The 23,945-nt window shown below is 39.5% G+C and overlaps 1 protein-coding gene across 1 annotated transcript in view; it reads left to right on the top strand.

The window, feature by feature from the left end:
* The first annotated feature begins 1,223 nt into the window (after positions 1-1,223).
* LOC140119111 (amine oxidase [flavin-containing] B-like) overlaps positions 1,224-23,945 on the top strand; it is a 54,870-nt gene continuing 32,148 nt past the window's right edge. Inside the window, exons 1-3 of the mRNA XM_072137772.1 lie at positions 1,224-1,361; positions 11,184-11,278; positions 20,650-20,787. Of these exons, the coding sequence (XP_071993873.1) occupies positions 1,316-1,361; positions 11,184-11,278; positions 20,650-20,787 (279 nt within the window). The 5' untranslated portion in view covers positions 1,224-1,315. The remainder of the gene's footprint in view (positions 1,362-11,183; positions 11,279-20,649; positions 20,788-23,945) is intronic.

Genomic DNA, 23,945 nt, shown 5'->3' with positions numbered 1-23,945 from the left:
ACTCAAGGCCTCTTGCAGTCCCAAGCAGCCCAGGACCCTAGAAGGAAGCTACAATGATAATCCATAAATCCTCTCCTTCTTTCTACTGTATTGGTGTCCTCAGGTGCCTATACAATTTAAACCTGTGAAAAAGCAGGGAGTAAAAAGTTACTGCTTTAATTGTTGCATGTGTGTATGTCTGTGTATTTTATACAGTGTATAACAGTGTGTATGTCTGTGTATAGTATACAGTGTATACATGTGTGATTATAATATACAGTGTATACATGTGTACAGTATATAGTGTATACATGTGTTTATGTCTGTGTATAGTGTACAGTGTATAGATGTGTGTATGTATGTGTATAGTATATAGTGTATATATGTGTGTATGTGTGTATAGCATATAGTGTATACATATGTGTATGTATGTGTATAATATACAGTGTATACATGTGTGTATGTCTGTGTATAGTATATAGTATATATATATATATATATATATATATATATATATATATATATATGTGTGTGTGTGTGTATGTCTGTGTATTTTATACAGTGTATAACAGTGTGTATGTCTGTGTATAGTATACAGTGTATACATGTGTGATTATAATATACAGTGTATACATGTGTATGTCTGTGTACAGTATATAGTGTATACATGTGTGTATGTCTGTGTACAGTATATAGTGTAACGATGTGTCTATGTCTGTGTATAATATACAGTGTATACATGTGTGTATGTCTGTGTATAATATACAGTGTATATATGTATGTATGTGTATGTATAATATACAGTGTATACATGTGTGTATGTCTGAGTATAATATACAGTGTATATATGTGTGTATGTCTGAGTATAATATACAGTGTATACACGTGTGTATGTCTGTGTACAGTATACAGTGTATAGATGTGTCTATGTCTGTGTAAAGTATACAGTGTATAGATGTGTCTATGTCTGTGTACAGTACATAGTGTATACATGTGTGTATGTCTGTGTATAATATTTATTGTATGGCTGCATCAGGAATCTCACCCTTACTGATTCCACCACAACTTTGTGTACATGAAACTTTTTAATAGGACAGACGTGTGACAGCCTCACTGGAAACCCTCAGCGCTCAATGGTTGGGATCAGCCAATCGCGTGCATGAGGCGGCTGGCGGCCCCACCCCTCCGCACAGAGAGGGAGGGCGGCCGAGCCCCTGACTGGATCAGACCAATGTAAACACGAGGAGGGGGCGGGGCGTGCTGGATTGTCTGTGTCAGTCTGATGTGCAGGAGCTGCAGGGCTCTCTGCAGCCAGTGACCGAGCAGCACCGCAGCCATGAGCTCCGTGTATGATGTCATTGTCATCGGTGGAGGCATCTCAGGTCAGATCGTTCTTTCCACACTTATCCTGCCAACTATACAGTAGCAGCTTCCCCTGTGCCTCTGCTTGTGGCTGACGTACATAGTGCCCGGTACCACAGCGGGGACTATAGAAAGTCTATAGCAATGCAGCTCACAACCCAAAGTCACAATCTGGTCTGTGCAATCTAATTGCAACAAGTCTATCACGACAAAGCAAGTGCTTTTGTTGAGTTGGATCCTGTTTACTTAAATATGTCTGTCTTGAATAGATTCTTATGTTCCTTCCTATGGGAATGGCTGCCATGGGAATGTGTGATTATATATGGTCTATATGGTTTGTACATCATTGCTGGAAGGAATGTACTGTATCTGCACTTAGTGAAATCTCAAATATTTACATCTGTTTTTGGGTAGAGTCCGACACATCTGGCACATTGCCATCTACATTGCCAGATTAGGATGACAGAAACCCTGGAATGGCCTCTTTAAAACAGACCTCCTGTAGATAGCTGCATAGATTCACCGGAGTTACTGGCATGTTGGCGTATATACTGGGATCTTTACTGACATAAATGACGTTTTTTTGTGTGACTTATTCACCAAATTTCCACCCTGGCATAGCACAGAAAGAGCAACTTATACTAAACAGCATGAACTCTGGTCAGATGTAATAAATGCCCTTTTGCCTGTATTTGTACCTTATCTTTATTATTTCTTGCCTTGTGGTTACTTACATTCATTTTCTTGAGTTTGTAGTAGAGTAAACAAAACTTGTTGCCACTTGCAAACTAAATATTCGACATGCCCATTTGGATAATACCTGCATTATTCATGATATCTCATGATAAAATATGGATTCTGTTCTCCGCTGTACCATTCCTCTGTTACTACTTTTAGAACTGTATTCATAACTTGACAACTAGCACTAGTCAAGGGGGTGTGTTCATTCATAGTTTTCTCGTAGGAATGACAATGGGGAATTAGGACACATACGGGGTACATTTATTTTTTATGTTGCAAGAACCGTTGGTGCACAAATTTTGTGGTTTATTAGACTGTGATTTTATATTGTATCACAGGGGTTTAATAATTCGATGCACACACAGAATGTGTCTGAAATGACGCTCCACATTTAAGAAGACGTTACAGAACTTGGTAGCTTTTTTGGGTCTAACTGTGCGACACAAATTGCTCCAGAAAAAGTGGAGGTAAAGTGTTGGGGAGAAAAAGCTGTGACCAAATTAAGAGACCAAAACATTAAAAGTTGTGAGGGAATAAGTGGCACTGACATATATTAAATAGAACCACTAAGAAGAGGAAACCAAAATGTAGAAAGCATAACATTTATTAGATAAAGTAAAACAAATCCATTTAAAACAACATACACAGAAAAGGTCCTCCAATGGTCAAATAACTAAAAATACATTATAAATAGATCACAATAAGCCTGTATAGGAGCTATAGAAGGTCTAGTCCTCAGAACAAGTCAAGGTGTTTGCTTGCAAACAAGAATTGCACATTGCCCAGAGGAATAACAGAGGACAAGGGACACATACCCAGGTATATACAGAACAAGAGTGGACCCCACCCGACACATGTTTCACCTTGCTTCGTCAGGGGTATGACGTATCGGTGTTAACATATTAAATAGGTTTCAGGAGGCACATGAGAAAAATGGCTGCCCATGCCAAATAATTAAATAAATGTGCCCTATACTGTAGATATTACAAAAGATACCCCATTATGGTTATATTATATTGAATACAATTATTTCCTAAAACAATGTCAAGTTCACAGAAAGGCCCAACTAGTGTTGCTGGAAAATTGTTGCTGCTGTAGAACATCTTATTAATACCCCAGAGGTCACATGTGCAACATCCCCCTACTGGGGCCTAGCCTTTTCTTGTGACTTGGAGGCAGCCGGGGCCCAGAATAACGGAGTGGCTGGCGATTGCGGCATAAGACACGCTGATGTCACAGTGCTTGGTATCCAGCAGGTCTCCAGCAGGTGGTGTGTGCAATAAATATGGAGGGAGATGCTAATGTACTGGTTCTCTCTGGGGAAACCCCTGAGTGTCTGTAAGATAGGTCCCTGGGTAATGGATGGGGAGCCCGTGGTGGTAACAGCTGTATCCAGGGATCAGACAGAGGCAATGTTGTGCAAATTAACTCACGGTTCTTTATTGAAAAACAGGTAACAGGCAACGGGCCTAAACGGTCTCACAGCAGATTCTGGTACTGGATTGGATGTGGAGAGTAGTCCTCAGGAATAGTGCGCCAGCCTAGTAGTTGATGTAGGCTGGGAGAATTGAGATGGAGCTATGTCCAAACTGTAGAAGCTGCAGCTCTGGATAGAGTCTCCTGACTCAGGTCCTGGGATTGGGGGTTCTGTGTCAGTACTGAAGGTGTGCTGTGCACTGACTCTGACCTGGTGGTAAAGAGCATGTGCTCTCAAAGAGACCTGTGCTCCCACTGCCCAGGGGCTTTATACTGCCCCTGGTCAGGTGGTAGCACCTCTCCAATCACACTCCAATTTACAATACAGCCAACTCATTGGTTAATATCTTAAACCCATTTAACTATTGCCTGTTCACGCAGAATCTACAGTTGCTATTACATAATGACCAGGTTGTAGAACCTTCATAGAGGGTTCATGACTCCCTCTGCAGCTCCTAACCTGGAGAGGGCACTATTCGCAACTACCAGCCTGCCTATGTATTGGCAGGGGTGTTGCACATGCAACATTAATCACTGGCAATATGGGGCCAAAAAAGCACCAGAAACTGTAGCTCTCTGGTTGTCACTAAAGAAACATAGGTCACATGCCAGGATTTATGCAGAGTGCTGTACAATTGTGAAATCACCCAGTCATTTCATAGTACTTAACAGTAGCTTATGGAAGCATTGCATGTGTCATTTGTTTCTGCACACATTGGGGCACATTTACTAAGGGTCGGACTATGCACGTTCTTCATGGCTAAAACAGCTTGCACATATTTAAGAAGTGTTTGCACTGGCTTCCGTACAACACAAATTAGGAGGCGTGACTGTTAGAAGTATGACTGATTTGGACCAAGCGCCGTATTTAACTTTCAAATTCTGTCGCATGCCCTATGTTAAAGGTGCACCACAAAAAATTTGGTGAACTCTGTCGAACCAGTACGGAGAAGCGACACATGTATGATTTCACGAATCGCCGCATGCAGCATTATAGCCTGACAATGCACTTTTAGTGAACTCTTGAGTTTGTATGTAAATGTGCCCCATTGAAGTATATGGGAATTATTACAATCCCATGCACGAATTGCAAAAAAAATTCTACAGCAGAAACTGCAGCAAATACTGATCATGGTGCAGAAATAAAAAAACCTCCACCAGCAAATCATGGCAGTGTTATAACAAAATAACACATTCTGTAATGCACAAAAATACAGCATTTCACAGATATGTCCAACCTGTCTCTATCATTCCTGGTCTACACAATTTCAGTTGCCCTTAGACACGACCCTGTAACTTCTGACCTAGGGTCACGTGGCTGCCATCTTGGATTCCTGTGTGACGATGTGCTGCTGAGTTTTTGTCTCTCTCTGCTCTGTGCCTCTAGCCCCGCCCCCCTGTCATCCAGCACAGAGCTCACACTGACACTCACTGATTCAGTTCATGCCAGCAAACACATTGTGAGCAGAGAGAAGCTGCAAACTACAAGCAGATACGTTATCTAGGGGAAGGGTTAAGCAGGCACATATCTATGAAAACAGAGATATAGCAGGGCTGACATTGAAAGGTTGTCAGCCTCTGTCTGTCATGCCTTTGTGTAATAGGCATCTCATGCATCTCTGATCTGTCTCATCTGTCTCTTTCTATGTGTCAGTGTCTTAATACAATGTCAGAAGCCAGATGATTGTGTATTTACACCTGTACCCTCCTGTACCCTGATAATCTAACCACACTGTCACCCCACAGAACTAGATGGATCATAATTTGTCTGCTTAGAGAGTCCCCGCCCACAATCTGGAATTCCGCACTGACCAGCCTAGAGAGAGATAGGAGCTAAAACAGCAATACAACTGAGTAAAATTGTAAAGTAAGGGGTTAAATGATCTTTATTGTGTAAACATCACTGGGGGAAAACCCCTTTAATTTGCTGTAATATAATTTCACTATAGATTTTCACTTTGGCAGTATGACTGCAAATCACACACAACAGACTTGATGCAGACGTGGATAGAGCCCTATCTTTTAATTCATATTTCTTCTAACATTTTACAGGATTTATATTGGAGGTTTATAGATTGTAAATTTTACAAAGACATAGCAAGTCTTGCAGATTTTATCTTTTCTAGAAACCTTGAACAGTGATCTTTGGGTTTTTATTGTTTTACACAGGGAGTCAACAAAGTTATCTTGTAAAAATATGCAGATATATTACAGCTTGCTTTACAAGCATAGAGTTAAAAAAGTGGGACATTTTAGGTCACAACTCAACCTATCCTATCTAACCTAAGTTAGAAAACTCTCCAACTGTCTCTAGAAGGAATATAGTTTTCTAGTCTTTTATTACTTTTAGTCTTTATATTGCCTTTTTATGTATCTCGATTTTTCAGATTTTTAGATTTTTCAGAGAACCTGACTTGAGAAATAATTGTATTTATTGTGAAGTAACAGTCCTTTTTTTTTCCTTTTAAGACTTTTTATAAGTCTTTTATTTTTTAAAAAAAGGTGCGCACTTCCCGAGCAGTGCAGGATGCATCTGATAATTGAGGTGCATAAGGACCTGTACAGCATTTAGAGAGCTTCACCAAAGGTCAGAGTGGGTAGAGGGGTCTGTCTTTAACTATGGGTCATCTGTAAGTCGGGTGTCCTGTAAGTAGGGGACTGCGTGTAATGTGATAAATCTGGAGGGCCTTGGGCAGTATTTGTGTCACCTCTTGTTTAGAGAATGGAGAAACTAATTCTAGGAGGAAAAAGAAAAGAAGTTTTAAAATAACTACCCCCCGACATGTATGGAATGGGCAAGACCTATGTATATAATGCATAATATGTAAAATGGGAGATTTGGAGCACAAACTTGGGCGATGCTCAATTTACTTCCATGGGACTGCGTAAGCACACTCTGGAAGTCCATAGAATTGAACAGAGTGGTGACTGGGTATGAGCAGTATTCACCAGGGTTTGTTGGAGGCACTTACATAGCTCTATTCTCATCATTGCTGGGACCTACCGCAATCAGACTCCCAGGAGTTCCCACGATTCATACCCTAAGTCAGTGATTGGGCCTCCGGAAGCCACCTATACAGTTGAAAGAAGGAGGGCAAATTCAGACTCATTGCAGCTTCTCTCCAGGGTCTCTCTTTACAGGAAGAATGGTGGGTCCAGCAGGAGGACCTCCAAAGATATTGCAGTTCTATCCACACCTTCTAATTTTACCTGCAGTGCCAAACAGCCAATGAAGTATTGCTTTAAAAAAGCGCGGAGAGCAGCATCTCTTAAGTTGCAAGGGACAGCAGGGAGATTTGGTTCTGTTTGGTGAACTCTGTCCTGGGGGTGATGGTCTGAGTGCCCACAGAAATGGCTGTGCCAGTGCCATAGGTTTGCCACCACTGCACTAAGTCATTGAACTCTTGTCTCATGTCCTTTACAAGTGTAATTATTGAATAACCTATTTTTCCTAGCTAAACATTTTGTAGCGGATAGAAATACATTATAGATTTCTTGGATGTTGTGTACCAAATGCTAATTCATGCTCATCCTGGTAATAGAGATCAAGTCTAGGCCAGCCAACATAACAGAACAAGACAACATCTCTCAGTTTATAATTGTACTTTACTTTTTGATGATCTGGTCAAATGTAGGATCAATCACATCCTCAAGTGGTGATGCGCTATAGACAAGATATTTCTCTCTTATAATTTTGTAGCTTTATAATTCACAATTTTATATCCAAAGCTGTTTTTTATTCCCTGGAAAAATAGTTTCCACCTGACCCAGTGTTGACCAACATCAATGAGCAAACTTTGCAGCTCTGCAACTGTTCTGGGACTTCTATAATGAATCTAATGAACAATGCATTCCAGCTATTTAGAAGTGTCCTGGAAACGCCACTGAATAATTAGGACAATGGCGAGAGTTTTGGAACGCACTCTATACACCCAATAATTGTTACACCCTCTTTATAGCAACTTACCTCATTAGATGCAGGCAAGAATTATCTAGTTTGTAGCCCTTGAATACAAATATAATAATAGATTATTATACTTTATATAGTTATCTACAGTTTTTCAGCATCTTACTAGAAAAATACTTTGAATTTGCATGTTTTACTGCTAGAGTAAAAATATCGTCACCTCCAGACGAAGGCAGGGTGCTTAAACGCGCGTCGGGTGTCAGTCATCCAGGCAGAGCCAGGCGGTTGCGGTGTGCAGGTAATATGCACTAAATACTCTTTTATGGTCTTGTATATTGCACATATAGAAAGGGGTAGACTGTCTTTCCCTCTCTGAGCTGAGTAACATTGATTATTGTTTTGGCACTTTATGCACTAAGCACTTTATTATCTGTGATTTCTCTGCTTGCCATGTTGCCCATATAAGTGATTGTTACTTACTTTTTGCAGTATAGAACTCTGGTTGTGATAATACTATGTGATTTACCAGCATGAGACCTTTGGTGTTATTGATATGTTGTTAAAGAGGTCGCACTGACACCACATGATGTATCAGATTCTGAGATTGTAAATTCCGTTTTTTTCCGCTAGCCCTGCCCTGATGTTGTTATGTGTGCCTCCAGTACAGTGTATTTGTCCAAACTCCTTTCTGTATTTTTTTAACATAATAAAATTTTGATGGCATTGCCATGCCCCAAAATGCCCGATCTATCAAAATATAAAAACGGTTATTGCCGGCAGTGAACCACATAGCGGAAACTAGCACCCAAATGTCTGAAACGTGACTTTTACTTCATTTTACATCACATTAAAAATGGAATAAAAAGTGACCAAAATGTACAGACCTCAATATGGCAGCAATGAAAACTAATGCTCATTTCGCAAAAAATGACCCCTCACACAGCTCCGTACACCAAAGTATGAAAAAGTTATTAGCATCCAAAACATTTCTTTTCTTTTTCATACACAATCGTTTAACTTTTGAAAATGTATTAAAATGCAATAAAACCTATATAAAACCTATATATCACCGTGATCATAACGAACCAAAGAATAAAGTAGAGGTGTTATGTGGGGCGCACAGTGAAAGTCTTAAAAACTGGAAACTGGAAAACACGAATGTGTTTTTTTTCCAATTTTTCCACTTTTGGAATTTTTTCCAGCTTCCCAGTACACGGCATGGAATAATAAATAATGTGATGGAGAAGTAAAATTTGTTATGCACAAAATAAGCCCTCACACAGCTATGTACATGTAAAAATGAAGTGGATTTTTAAAGGTGGAGAGCAAGAAATAAGCGAAAAAACCCTGCATTCCTAAGGGGGTTAAAGGACCATCACATTGCAGTTAGATTGGATATGTAAATTGTTGTGATGGATAACCATTACAGATTGGTTTGCATAAAGGTGGCATGTGTGCGTATACTGTAAGAAGGAGCCGGGAGGAATATTGATCTGGTAGAGTTCATCGGGATTGGTGCCTATTTATCACTGGTTTCCTATTACCATATTTTTCTGACTACAGTATTTTTCGGACTATAAGGCGCACCGGAGTATAAGGCGCACCATCAATAAATGCCTACTAAACGTCTAAGTTCATATATAAGGCGCATCAGAGTATCAGGCGCACCTGATTATAAGGATGAATGAGCAGCAGGTGGCAGACCTGTGCACAGTATAAGGCAGCTGTTGTCTATAAGTACAGTTCATATATAAGGGGCACTGGACTATAAGGCGCACCTTTGATTTCTGAGAAAATCAAAAGATTTTTAGTGCACCTTATAGTCCGAAAAATACGGTATAAGGCTCAAAATAAATCCTTTGATTTTCTCATAAATCAAAGGTGCGCCTTTTTGTCCAGTGCCCCTTATATATGAACCGTACTGACAGACAACAGCTGCCTTGAACTGTGCACAGGTCTGCCACCTACTGGTCATTCATCCTTATAATCAGGTGCACCTTATAATCCGGTGCGCCTTATATATGAACTGAGACATTTAAGCAGACATATAGTCCGAAAAATATTCTGTCGGTCTTGGTTGGATGCATTATATGAGGCTCAGATTTTAAGCTTTGTAAGTGCCCTTATGAGGAAACCACTGTATTTCTGCTAAGGATATTGATTGTCTTAGTGGGTTTCTGATATGCAGAGGTATTGATCATACCTCAATGCCCTTTCCATGTAAAGTGGAGATTGAGGTTAAAGAGGTTGTGCCCAGTCTTTGGTAATTGTTTTTGGTAAGATAGGAAATGAGTGTTTGATCGTGTTAATGGGGTTTACTTGCATCCCCCCTAAAAAAACAAGTGTAATCAAAGTAATACTTCCTCATTTTAGAATTTAAGTTCCACAGTTTAAGAAGCAGTGTATTGAGCTTTTTTTGCAGTCTCTTGCATCATAACTATTGCTCCATTTAGATGCAGGACAATGTAGTACAATGGTGGTACAACGGTAGTAGCCTCAGCAGTCAAACACCATAAATTACATACTTTCAGTTTGTATTTGGCTAAAGATGCAACCTCTGACAGCTGAGACCTGATAATGTTCCTAGAGATGTAACTTTTTTTAGACAGTTTCTTTATATTCTTATCTCCTAACAATCTTTAGCCCTTTCTCTTTGGGGATATTTATCAGGGCTTGCTCACTAGTTTGTAAGGGATTGGGTTTATTTTCTCCGTTATACCATCTCCACCCAATGATGAGGGGGTTCGTGGACTAAGTATCCAAGATAGGAATTTTAAGTAAATTTAAGTCAATTGAATCATTAATTTAAAGAAATCTACCATCAAAATCAAACATGATAAACCACTTACTTATAGATTGAGGCAGTATGGTAATCTTCATATATTTGTTATGCATGGCCTCCTTCCTTCTAAAATTAAGTTTTAAAACGACCCCAGAAACCTTCTGTCGATTTTAGAAGGAAGGAGGCCATGGATGACAAATATAAGAATATTACCACAATCATGGTGTCTGAATCTATGACTTAATTTCCCCCCCTAGTTTATCATGATTTTGATGGTAGATAAATGAGAGCCACCTGTGGATGTGAGCTGACATAAACGGGAGGGAGCAGGGCAGAGGCTGAAGGGGGCGGGGGGAGGCACAACAAAGGCATTTTTAAAATCATGTAAAAATTACCTTCCTAATGACAGGTTCCCTTTTATTTTGAATTAACTCATTTAATTCCAGAATCAATAAAAGATTTGATTTGATTTTAAGTTAATGGATAATAAAGGCTTACACTTAGATGCCCATTAAGTTAAGATATTTCTGACCTGTTTTGACCTGATATTTCTGACCTGTTTAAGCATTCTTTCACATGGAAGTTCTTTCTGCATTGGCTCTGGTTCTGTATTTTGTGAAAACTTCCTTTGTATTCAGAGCATTCAAAGACTACGGAGCACTTTGGAAATAGCAGGCAATTAAAGTTATCTTTTTTCTGTCTAAACATTTTGTTCTATTTCTAAAATGCACAAATTTCTATATGAGCTGCATTTAGCACATACTGTATTCCTCCTGTTACCATATTATTTAACAATCAGTCTAATTATGCCTTTCCCTTACTACCATTGAACGCCATGTACCACATAAATTAGTATTGTCATGAACTAGTCTTATTTTTATGCTGCCGTCAATCTATTTATACACGGTTATAACAACTCTACTGTTACCATTTTAGGTCTTACAGCTGCTAAGCTACTCGTGGAGTCAGGACTGAATGTTGTGGTGCTTGAGGCAAGAGACAGAGTTGGAGGCAGAACTCACACTATAAGAGTAAGTATGTCATTCATGTAGAACACATGCCACATAAAGGCTGCTCCAAGTAAAGAGGCTTTGTTCTTAATAGACACCTTAAGGGAATGTATTATTTTTGGCGCTAGATGTTGTGTTTTGACACCAGATTTTAGCAGTGTTTTTCACTGTGATATTAACGGCCTTAAAGGGAACCTAATACTAAGAACAAGCGGGCTAAGCGATATGAGCGCTGACCACCGGATTGGAGTATCCACGACAGTAGGCCGTGGAGCCAGTGCCTACTGTCGTAGATACTCCAATACGGTGGTCTGCGCCCATATCGCTTAGCCCGCTTATTATTTTTGTTACATATAATGGCCCAATATTTTGGGAACCGGCATTTTTTTCCTTTGGCTAGAGGAGCTGCAGACCGTGTCCGGACATCGATCAACCTATACCCTTGTAAGGGTTATGTGCACAATAGCTAAGTTGCCTTTTGGTGAGAACTCCATTGGGGACCATATTCTATATACTTACCCTCAGCCTGACAAGATTACCGGAGGCTCCGCCCTCTGTTTGTTGTTTTTTGTCTTTTCTTACATTAAAAGGAACCTGTCGCCAGAAATAGCTTATGCTGTGCTGGTTTTAAAAATACCTTAACATTCTGAATCATTTCAGTACTTTATATAAGTATAATCCATATGTCATGAGAAATGGGGGGCGCTTCAGCCTGTGTGTGCCTGTTTCAGTATTCTCTCTCCAAACTCATGCTTCTCCCTCCCCCTCCCCACTTCCTGTCATGGGCATTGAGCAGGCGGGAGAGGGGATGGTGTGGAGGAGAGGAAAAATACATGAGGAGACAGACAAGGCACACACAGGCTGCAGCTGTCCCTCACCCAGGACTCATCAATTGCTGCTGGCAGGGGGCCAGGTAATGTTAAACAAACTATTATAAACTATAGAAATGATTCAGAATGCTGACAAATACATTTTTAAAATCAGTATAGCATAGGCTATTGGAACCTATCACTAGCCAAAAATCACATTCTTGGTGGCAGGTTCCCTTTAATGTATTTAGTGCAACAACAAATGAGCTTCAGAAATGACAAACCACATTCAATAAGAGTTAAAAAGCAAGTCTAAGCGCCACAAATTGTGCTAAAGAAAAAAGCTATATACTATACATGCAGGAGAAGTGTCGTAATTCAAAAGCTGTACTCAAATTAAGAGGAAAAATAATGGAAACTCTTTACTTATCAAAACAATTTTTAACTTTGTTTATGAAATGTGAGACTTTAAGTTGATAGGATAGTGTGTTTAATTACATATTTCTTTTAAATTTAAGTTACATTTTTTTTAAAGGTAGTAAAACTGAATAAACTTTTACCAAAGTATGTTATAAATATGTACAGGAATATTCCATCACCCTTTCCCCAAGTTCAGCTACAAATGCAAAGGGTGCATGTATTTTTGCAATTATGCAAACTGTAAGTTAAGTCTTTCCTGCAGGTTCTTCTAGATTCTGCCTTCAGCTGACAGGCTGGGGAGGGGGCACATTTCAAATGCCTATATCTCTTAAACCTTGGCACCTAGAATCACAATGGTGTCATTTTAAACAGGAGAACCTTTAATATGATATCTGGATTGTGTATGCTTCACAGAACTGGGGATATCGACTCTTACAATTGGATATTTTGGAAATAGAAAGCTATATATAAAAATCATTTTTTTTTACTAAAAATGGATATCTCCAGTTCCTTATGTATACAATCAATATAAAATATAATAATATTTCATATTATGCAATATCATATTAAGGCTGCATTCACACTGCCGTATGGGGGACGTATATACGGGGGACGTATATGCGGCTGACGCATATACGGCCGATATACGTCCCCCATAGATGGCAATGGGCGCATGGCGCCCAACGGGAGCAGTACTGTGCAGCCCACCTGCGGCACCATTCCACTCCATACCCCGTAGAAAGATAGGACAGGTCCTATCTTTCTCCATAATACGGCGCTGCGCGCCATATATTCCTATGGAGAGGGGCGGGGGTGAGCGGTGCTCTTCCCGGCACTACCATGCTACGGTACAGCGGGCAACATTAGTGTGAATGTAGCCAAAATGGGACATTTTCCTGTTTAATATGACACCAGAATTGTGTTTCTAGGTGCCAGGGTTCAGGAGATATAGGCGTTTGATGTTGGTTACTGTCATGCTGTTCATAAACATTCTTTCTGCACGGGGCATGTGCAGATAGGATGTATATAGCTGTATGGCAGTCGTGAAGGGGTTAAAAAACTGGGATTGCCTGATGAAAAAACATGGGCCCCAGTGTCCCACAATACATAGACTGCTTATACAGAAAATGAGCCAAATCAGGTCACAGGCCATTAATCTAATACAATACCATCATGCAGTACTGCTGAGCAACTTTCAGAATGTAAATGGGAATTTATGAATAGTGGTTGAGCTTTGACTTTGAGATAGCGGCACAGATTTTACAGGTATCTTCTCTGTGCCACTTGAAACATTTTCTCAGTAAGATCAGGACACCTTCTCAGTTATTCATACGTTTGTAGATAAGATTCCTTATCACTTGCTTCATTCTGTATGTAAGAAAAATGTTTGGAACAGCCACATCATTTCTCTTACAAACAATTTAAAAGCTATATATGTACTACGGTATGTTATCAGGGGTAGTCTGTTATGCAGTATAGATTACCTCATTATGATTCATGGAAGCGATATAAGCAAAAAAAATCATTTAAAGGGACAATAAAACCTAAAATATAAAAGAGGAAACTTCATGTAAAGGTTGTCTATATATACAGCATGACTACAAGTCATATGGTAATGTATATAGCAGAAATCTTGCAGGTGCAAATATAACTCCTTCTTCCAAGCCCCTTCCATTGTTAGCCGGGGACTGTCTGGTATGTCTCAATGTTCACTTGTACTGTGCTTTTCCCCCTGAATATTCTCCTTTTTCTATGTGACAGCCAGAAACTTAAATGCATTTTATTCATATTTATATGAACATGTATATGCGGTCGCAAATTTGTTGCCGCATATACGTCCACATAAACGGCAATGGCGGCCCGGCGTAGGTACGGTGTCACACATGTGTGGCACCAATCTGCGCCATACACAGGGAAAAGATAGAGCATGCTGTTTTCTATGGAGGGGTCATCTTCTCCTCCACTCCAGCGCAAGGCATACCACCATGTGAAAGTACCCTTTAAGTGATAGAGCAACATCAAGTATCAAGTGTTGTGTAAATAATACCTTAAGTGGTTATACAAATATTAGCAAATTAAAAAACTGAAAGCGTGGTGTGCATATATATATATATATATATATATATATATATATATATATACACACTCACCGGCCACTTTATTAGGTACACCATGCTAGTAACGGGTTGGACCCCCCTTTGCCTTCAGAACTGCCTCAATTCTTTGTGGCATAGATTCAACAAGATGCTGGAAGCATTCCTCAGAGATTCTGGTCCATATTGACATGATGGCATCACACAGTTGCCGCTGATTTGTCGGCTCCACATCCATGATGCGAATCTCCCGTTCCACCACATCCCAAAGATGCTCTATTGGATTGAGATCTGGTGACTGTGGAGGCCATTTGAGTACAGTGAACTCATTGTCATGTTCAAGAAACCAGTCTGAGATGATTCCAGCTTTATTACATGGCGCATTATCCTGCTGAAAGTAGCCATCAGATGTTGGGTACATTGTGGTCATAAAGGGATGGACATGGTCAGCAACAATACTCAGGTAGGCTGTGGCGTTGCAACGATGCTCAATTGGTACCAAGGGGCCCAAAGAGTGCCAAGAAAATATTCCCCACACCATGACACCACCACTGAACAGTTGATACAAGGCAGGATGGATCCATGCTTTCATATTGTTGATGCCAAATTCTGACCCTACCATCCGAATGTCGCAGCAGAAATCGAGACTCATCAGACCAGGCAACGTTTTTCCAATCTTCTACTGTCCAATTTCGATGAGCTTGTGCAAATTGTAGCCTCAGTTTCCTGTTCTTAGCTGAAAGGAGTGGCACCCGGTGTGGTCTTCTGCTGCTGTAGCCCATTTTAACGCGTGGCGATTTGAGTCACTGTTGCCTTTCGAACCAGTTCTGCCCATTCTCCTCTGACCTATGGCATCAACAAGGCATTTCCGCCCACAGAACTGCCACTCACTGGATGTTTTTTCTTTTTCGGACCATTCTCTGTAAACCCTAGAGATGGTTGTGCGTGAAAATCCCAGTACATCAGCAGTTTCTGAAATACTCAGACCAGCCCTTCTGGCACCAACAACCATGCCACGTTCAAAGGCACTAAAATCACCTTTCTTCCCCATATTGATGCTCGGTTTGAACTGCAGGAGATTGTCTTGACCATGTCTACATGCCTAAAGGCACTGAGTTGCCGCCATGTGATTGGCTGATTAGAAATTAAGTGTTAACGAGCAGTTGGACAGGTGTAACTAATAAAGTGGCCGGTGAGTGTATATTGTATGCATATATGTATATATGTACATATTTTAGTGCATAATTGGGTAGATTATAGATATAATTACATTAAGATTTACTCTATTTACTATTCACATATTATAGTATTATTTAGGGGTATCAGAATACAGGGTGCTGATTACATATGCACAAAATATTGGCACAGCAAGTATGATTTTCAAAAATATTTAATATTTTTTGCTGTTCTATCACAGATAAATCTTAATAAGATACATTTAAGTGTGTGGCTGTAACATTCAGAAATGAGGAAACATTCATGAGGTACAGAAATGATTCTTTAAAACCACTATATGACTTCACAGGAAAATGCAGAAGATCAGAAAAGGAGCAAGGTTCTGGCATCTAATTGGGAACCTTACATGTGTGTTTCCTTCTTTATACTGTAGTATCAAGATAACTAATATAATTATCATATTATTTATACTTGGTAGAGATACTTAAAGTGTCTGCAATGTAGACTGCATAGGTCAGTTCCAACAAAGGTAACCTATAGGAAGTGAGAAGTAAGACCCTTCACACAAGAACACGTGCTTGTCCGAGCCAGATGCAGGAGTGAGTTGGGCTCCTCACCCCTCCCCTCTCCATATAAAGAAGAATAATAGAAGAATAATATAGCACATGTCCCATAGTGTGCACGGTGGTTTCCTGGCTAGGTCATGGTATGGTGAGACACTGTATGCTCACCGCGCAGCAAGCAGTGCCATAGAGCTCTATGGGGGCTGCAAATTGTGCGGCCATATCACCCTCCCTCATGCAGTTACGCACTCACATTTTAAGATTGATTGATAAATCTCTTGGCGTATAAGCCTGCCCATCTAACTTTTAGATTCCATTAGTACATGAGCCCTATTTTGAGTATTTATCTATACATTATCAGAGGACACAGGATACCAAGTTACAATTAAAGTTTTACGGTGCTAATACCCAGCTCTCTGATTACCTGAGCCACAAATTGGTCTAGCCATGTGGGAGATTTAGAAGTATATAACTAGGCACTTTGGAACTTCAGCAATTTAGAAAATGTAATAACCTCCACAGAGATGTGATGTAGGCCACACGTAATGTCCATTCTACATGTAATATAGACATACCCAGTATGCTCTCAACTTAACCTAACATTAGACACCCGACTTACAGACAACCCATAGTTACAGACGGACCCCTCTGCCCACTGTGACCTCTGGTGCAGCTCTTTGGATGCTTTACTATAGTCCCAGACTGCAATGATCAGCTGTAAGGTGTCTGTAATGAAGCTTAATTGATAGTCCTTGGTCCAATTACAGCAAAAATTTTGAAACTTCAATTGTCACTGGGACATAAGAAAAAAATTTGTCTAGAACTTCAATTATAAAATATACAGTTTCGACTTACATACAAATTCAACTTAAGAACAAACCTCCGGACCATATCTTGTATGTAACCCGGGGACTTCCTGTACAATCAAGTATGCAATGAAAGGAGGAATTTTCATTTTATAGCCAAAAGTCATTAGACATGTTGCTTTTCCTGTAGAGTTGTAATGAAGGGCCCTACAGAAGTTTACCATTACATATCAAACATTTAGAGTGAAAATTCTTCTGCTGATGTGCAGCTTTCCTTAGCTAGCTATTGTTCTTAGCTGGTGCATGTTCTACTAGCCAGGCTCTGTCTGCCTGCTACCTCTTGGAGCCTGGTACTTGCCTCTGGTGCTAAGAATGCTTTTTACCCTGGTCTCCTTTTACCTCTATATGTGCCACTAGGGCTAAATCTATTAACCCCTTACCACAATAATTATTTGCTTTTTGACCTTCATGAACTTTTCTTCCTCTAAAGCCCTCCTACAGCCAAACTGTAACTTTAGCTTTTACAGGGCAATTGCCTACTCCCACTAGGAATGTGATAGAAAGCTAAAAAGAGAGACAAAAAAATAACTTGGCCACACACATCCGTCATTGAGGCCACCACTAACATTTCCAATTCACTCTCGTGAAGGTGGCGGATTGGGGCAAATAATCGCAAGTGCTAGCAATAAGCTAGCATTTGCAATCATTTCAGGCTGACGTGGTGCCTAAATTTTCCCGTATATCCATATAATATGTGTTTATACTATCTGTATATATGTATATAGTAAACGCAAATGTGTATGCATGAGTGTATAAATGTGTGTATGTGTGTACATAAGTATGTACATGAGTGTAAAATGTTGTGGTTGTATAAAGATGTGTGATCTATGAATATGTATATTTTTTAAGGGCCCCATGCAGAAGTTCCCTATGGTGCCTAGCCTCTTCTGGTTACGCCTCTTACTGTGTCATAGTGAATGTCAGGACAAGAAGCTTTAGGTTCCAGAACCCTGCCTCAACAATTAATTAGGCTCTGGGATGGCATATCTTCTCAGTCCTTTTCTTAGATCAATCAATCAATGCTCTTGATTTGAGGCAATGCTTAAAATGCACCAATAAGCCAAATACTACATGAAGCTAATTGTAGCAATAGTTTCAAAAGATGCACCTAATTTATCACCCAATATAAATGAAACATCTTTGTTGGTGTTACCCTTTGTCTGTGGTATGTGGCTGAAGAGGCGCTGATAGTATCTCTTCATACTGTGTGCGGACACAGAATTAGCTGCTTTGCTGTTTGGAATGGTTAATACCACATTGCAAAATAGCTTGGGGATTTTAGATCCTTTATCAGCCCTACCTACCATTCCCAGTTGTAGTTGTGGTTGTAGTTTTTCTTGGCTAGCTCCATACCTTATTTTCAACCTTGTTCACTGTGTTACTGGTATCCTGTTCTTGCCCCCCCCCTTTCCATAATTTTCTATTAATTTTCTTGTATATCTGCTTTGAAGGAGGGATTGGCGACCGGTTGTCCCATACTGCCTGGGGTATGTGCCTTGTCTTTTTCCCTGAACCTGGTCCCCTCATTATAATAAGCCACTTTCATAAATTTAGTTTCTCTTTAAATTGTATAAATAAAATATACAGTATGCTGTCTTAGTGTTTAACAGGATTAGAAGATCCGTTACCCCTTATTATATAGAATGAAAACCCTCTTGGGTTCCTGTATTTAGGAAACTAAAACCTCTCCATTTTTTATATTCTTGGTATTTTAAGTATGTACAGAATTTCCATTTGTATGCAGTATATAATAGACGTCTGTGAGTTCCAGTGCATCGCTGAGGATTTATTGTTTTAAAGTAGATCATTGATAATCATCAGAGTAAAAAATGTCTGGCAAGAACTGTAAATGTATATAACCCATAAATATATAATATGTGGAAACACATTAAATATCTCTGTCAGTAGCCCCATGGACTTCTGGCTCTTATAAATCATGATGTAATCACGTGCCGTCTCCAGATATGCCTCTTTTTGTAAATACTTGCATTCCTCACAAGGTTGTAATTTCTGAGACTTCTTAGAACCATTCTTGTGTTTATCGTGCTGCAAACATATTAAGATATGGATAATTGGGTGTATGACATTTCCACAAATTGCAGAGTTTCAGGAACATCGCTAATAAGAACCCACATCCTCGATGATATAGAGACTATTCTATTGTCAATGTATTCCTATATTTCTAGGAGAATCAAGTGTAACAAAGAGAAAATTAAAATATTTACTGCAAGTCAAAGGTTTGAAATGATAGTCTTTTTAAACGTTTTATTTTTGCATTACAAATATGAGTGCACCACTCTCTTCATCAGGTTCTGAACAATGCACATGATCAGCAAAAGTTGGTGCTTTACCGTCAGATCGACGTTCCAACAGCTAAAGAATGGTAGAGATTGGATATTGCTCTGAGCCAGTAATGTCCAGGCTCCTGTGCTATCACAGCTAAATAAATAAAATGGAAATCAAGTGGCGCATGCGCATTACATGGTGCTACGGGAAGATCGTTGAAGGGTGATCCTCCTGTAGCACCACATAATAATCTATTGTCTATAACAATAGATGTATCATGATTTCTTTTTATTTTTACCACATTGTTTATCCTGATCGTCCTTGTTCATTAAACGAGTACCAAAAATTGAATAAAAGGTAGTCACTTAGCATCTATTACCAATGAATAACTGAGAATCAAAGATATATCTGCCATTTCTAGAGGCTCTGGCCTCCTGATATATCTGAAAGCTGATGTGGAATTCCACTATAGGCTGTGACAGTTTGTGGAGCAAGCTACTGTGAGTGCACCAGTGACGGCCCCCTTCATGGAAGTGACATAATACAGGAAATAGTCGCAATTCTTGGCTGTGCTAAAGGAATTGTGACTATTTTAAGGCTTCTACTCTAGAAAACTGTTTGTATTGTTTGCATTACACATTTCCTTTTACAAACCCCTGAGGCCCTTAAGTAGTCACAATCAGTGACATTTACTATGTGTTGTACAAGTCTTTTCTGGTCCCAGGAATCCTTTCTTATTTCTGTGTCACGTGCAATTGGCGCTTCATTTTTTTCACAATTCTAGTTTCCAAACACTTGATTTGGCTCAACTTTTGTTAAAAAAAAGTCTTCTAACTTCTAAACTCCTTTAAGTTTAGTCCTGTAGTTTCTGAAGCTCATTTGTTCTTCTTATGGTGTGCCAAATACATTAAGGCTGTGCGCCACATTACATAATCACTGTGCAAAACACTGCTAAAACCTGGCGCCAGAACACAATACCTAGCAATAAAAATGATGAATGCCCCTAATGTACTCAAGGATCACTTTGTTCTTATCGGTTTGTTATCTTATGTTTTAAACCTTCCAATAGTCACTCATTTTATTTTTGGAATAACTTAGATCGTTAATTGAATTATCATTGATACATTCTGTATGCCACGCAGATCATCTTATCATTTTGCTGTACATGTTTCTGTCCAGAACAAAGAAGTTCAGTATGTGGATGTTGGTGGAGCATATGTGGGACCTACACAGAATCGCATTCTACGCGTTGCAAAAGAACTGGGTATACAGACCTATAAAGTGAACGTGCAACAACGTGTTATCCATCATGTCCGAGTAAGTAATTTTTACAAACATTATGTATGTATTCTTTATTTTTCTATCACCTCATGTGAATGACGGTCCAATGGTGTTTGGATAACTACAGGCAGTTCTCGGGTTACATCCCGTACACATAGATTATTTAGGTTTGTACTTGAAACTTGAATTTTGTATGTAAGTCGAAACTAGTATATTTTATAATTGTAGCTCCAGACAAAAAAATTTTTGTCCCTGTAACAATTGGATTTTCAAAATTTTGTGCAGTCATGGTAGCTTCATCAGAGTTCACTGTGGGCAGAGAAGTCTGTCTGTAACTAGGGGTCATCTGTAAGTCGGGTATCCCTAAGTCGGGAACCGCTGTATCACAAATAGAAGCTGTAGTCATCAGTGCAAAACAGAAAGACAGGAATACATTGCTAATTGCATGGAGAATACCTTGAACATTTGTTTTCCATGAGGGACAATTTCCGGCTCTGTATACGGCATGGGAAAGTGAATTATTCATCTAGCTGCTGCTGCTATCTGGCCATCTATGAAATGTATACAGCTGAAGTGCTCTGTTTATAGAACGTTTAAACACAAATGGTGGAAATGTTCATTTCCTCCACTGTGTTAAGACTGATAATGGGTGACAATTTCTGGCCTGTTTATTCAAAATGGCCAATTACATTTGTTTTTACCCAGCAAATATTGATTGGATTAACAACCATGTATTTTCCACTGTGTAAATAGCTTTCAGAATATATTCAAATGTAATTGGTCTAGGTTCTCATTGGACTTCAAGAACACAATATTAAATAGCAAGATCAGCTTTCCTGTCTTTACTTGAATGCTCATGTAAAACAAATGTTTTTATTCTTTATAAACAATTTTAAAAACATTGAAAGAAAGATCTTTGCAATCAAAAAATGTCAACGACAATAAAGACATAGAGAGTTATTTATCTTTTCATTTTTCTTTTGGTGTGAATCTTTGGTGCATTCACATTTTTTGCTCCTATTCCATAGGTTGCAAAAATTTGGAGAAGTTGTTGATTGCCTCAGGTTTGCCCTATTTACCTTAGCAATGCAGAGGTGCTTGTTTATATTTGTGGCTTTTTGGTGAAAATCATCTGAATTGGGCCAAAAATTGAGCAAAACTATGCCAACAAAACCTTAGCATTAGAAAGTTACATATAGTTATATCGTTTATACGGTTGAAAAAAGACACATTGGGGGGCATTTCTTATTTTTGGCACAGGGTGGCACTAGAAACGTGCTATATTTTTTCAGTTTGTAGCGCAAGGGATTAATGAATAGTGCATGGACTGAAAGGTTTAGAATTCTCTACAGCAGCTATTTTTGCGCCACAAAAAGCACCAAAAAAATGTTTCGGAAAAATAGAAGCGACAGAAAACTGGTGGTTTCACAAACGTTGCCAAAATTTTGCACCAAAAAAAGTTGAGTGTTGGAAAAAAGGAATATTATGGCGTCGACACTTCATATATTCAGGTGAAGGGGCGCAGAGAGGGAAAAAAATACCGCCAGTTTTCAGTTTGAAAAGCTGTAATAGATGCCCCACTTCAAGTTCAACACGGAAAGGAAGGGATGTAAGGGAAACCATTCTATATTATAACATAACCATCAATGTTTTTTTGCTTTAAAAAAGCATCTAGACCTTTCTTGAAGTTCTCTGCTCTCCATACTGTGACCAGCTCCTGAAGCAGCCTATTCCACAGATTCACAGTTCTTACAGTAAAGAAGCTTTGTCTCCTCTGCTGATTAAACCTTGTTTTATCCAGGCGGAGAAAATGCTCCCTTTTTTTTATTTAACCAGGAACAAATTACCATCACATTTTTTGTATGGACCATTATTATATATTTATAGAATTACTCTCTTCTCAGTTGCTCTTTTTGTGATTAAATAAATCTTATTGTTTTAATATTTCCTTATATGTGAGACCCTTCAAACCCCTTATCATTTTTGTGACTCCTCGTTGTACCCTCTCCAGCTCCAGGGCGTCCTTTTTATGGCCCAGTAATGGATGGCATATTCCAGGTGAGGCCGAACAGTTGTACAGTTGTAATATTACATCCCTATCACGAGAGTCTATACCATGAGAAGATCCTGCTGGCATTAGAGGCAGATGATTAACATTGCATGCCATCATTTAATTTATGATCTACTACCCTGTTTCCCCGAAAGTAAGACAGCGTCTTATATTAATTTTTGCTCCTAAAGAGGCTCTAGGTCTTATTTTCAGAACATATGTTGCATGTGGAATATTACCCCCAGATAATAATAATTCCTTTATTTATATAGTACACACAGATTATGTAGCGCTGCACAGTTTGCCAAATTGGTCACTGTCCTCATGGGGCTCACAATCTAATCAACCTACCAGTATGGTTTTGGAGTGAGGGAGGAAACCCACGTAAACATGGAGAGAACATACAAACTCTTTGCAGATGTTGACCTGGATGGAACTTGAACCTTGGACCAGGCATTGCAAGGCTGTTGTACCAACCACTGGGCCACCATGCTGCCCATAATTCATAACTTTACATTTATCTACATTGAACCTCATTTGCCAAGTGGATGACCAAACACTCAGTTTGTCCAAGTCACCCTGCAGCCTATGAACATCCTCCATAGACTGTATTACACTAAACAGCTTGGTGTCATCTGCAAAATTAGACACAGTGCTTTAAATTCTCCTACCTCTATATCATCAATAAATAAATTAAATAGTAGTGTATTGAGGGAGAAGAGAGAGCACCAAACTCCCCATGTTATACGGGATCCCCGGGGGGAATCTATTACATGACCCGAGAGCGATTGCCTCTCGCTTCCAAGAATTTTATGCTAAACTGTATTCCCTGCCAAATACTCTACCCCTGGATGAGGGCCTTAGAAAAACGCTGCTCTCGGACTTCTTGAGCTCCTGCTCCCTACCGGGACTCCCCTCAGAGGCCATCGAGACGCTCAGCTCAAAGTTAACGTCGGATGAGATAGAGGAGGTGATCAAAGAAATGCCAAATGGGAAATCCCAGGGCCCAGACGGGCTCACATATCTTTACTATCAGACCTTCTCCCCTGTGGTGTTGCCACATATGACAAAAGTGTTTAACACGTTCTTACAAGGTGAACCCATGCCTACAACTTTCACCCATTCCTATATCACCCTTATCCCC

Source organism: Engystomops pustulosus, chromosome 2 (genome assembly GCF_040894005.1).
Source record: "Engystomops pustulosus chromosome 2, aEngPut4.maternal, whole genome shotgun sequence".
Taxonomy (NCBI): domain Eukaryota; kingdom Metazoa; phylum Chordata; class Amphibia; order Anura; family Leptodactylidae; genus Engystomops; species Engystomops pustulosus.
This window is presented reverse-complemented; position numbering and strand designations above follow the sequence as displayed.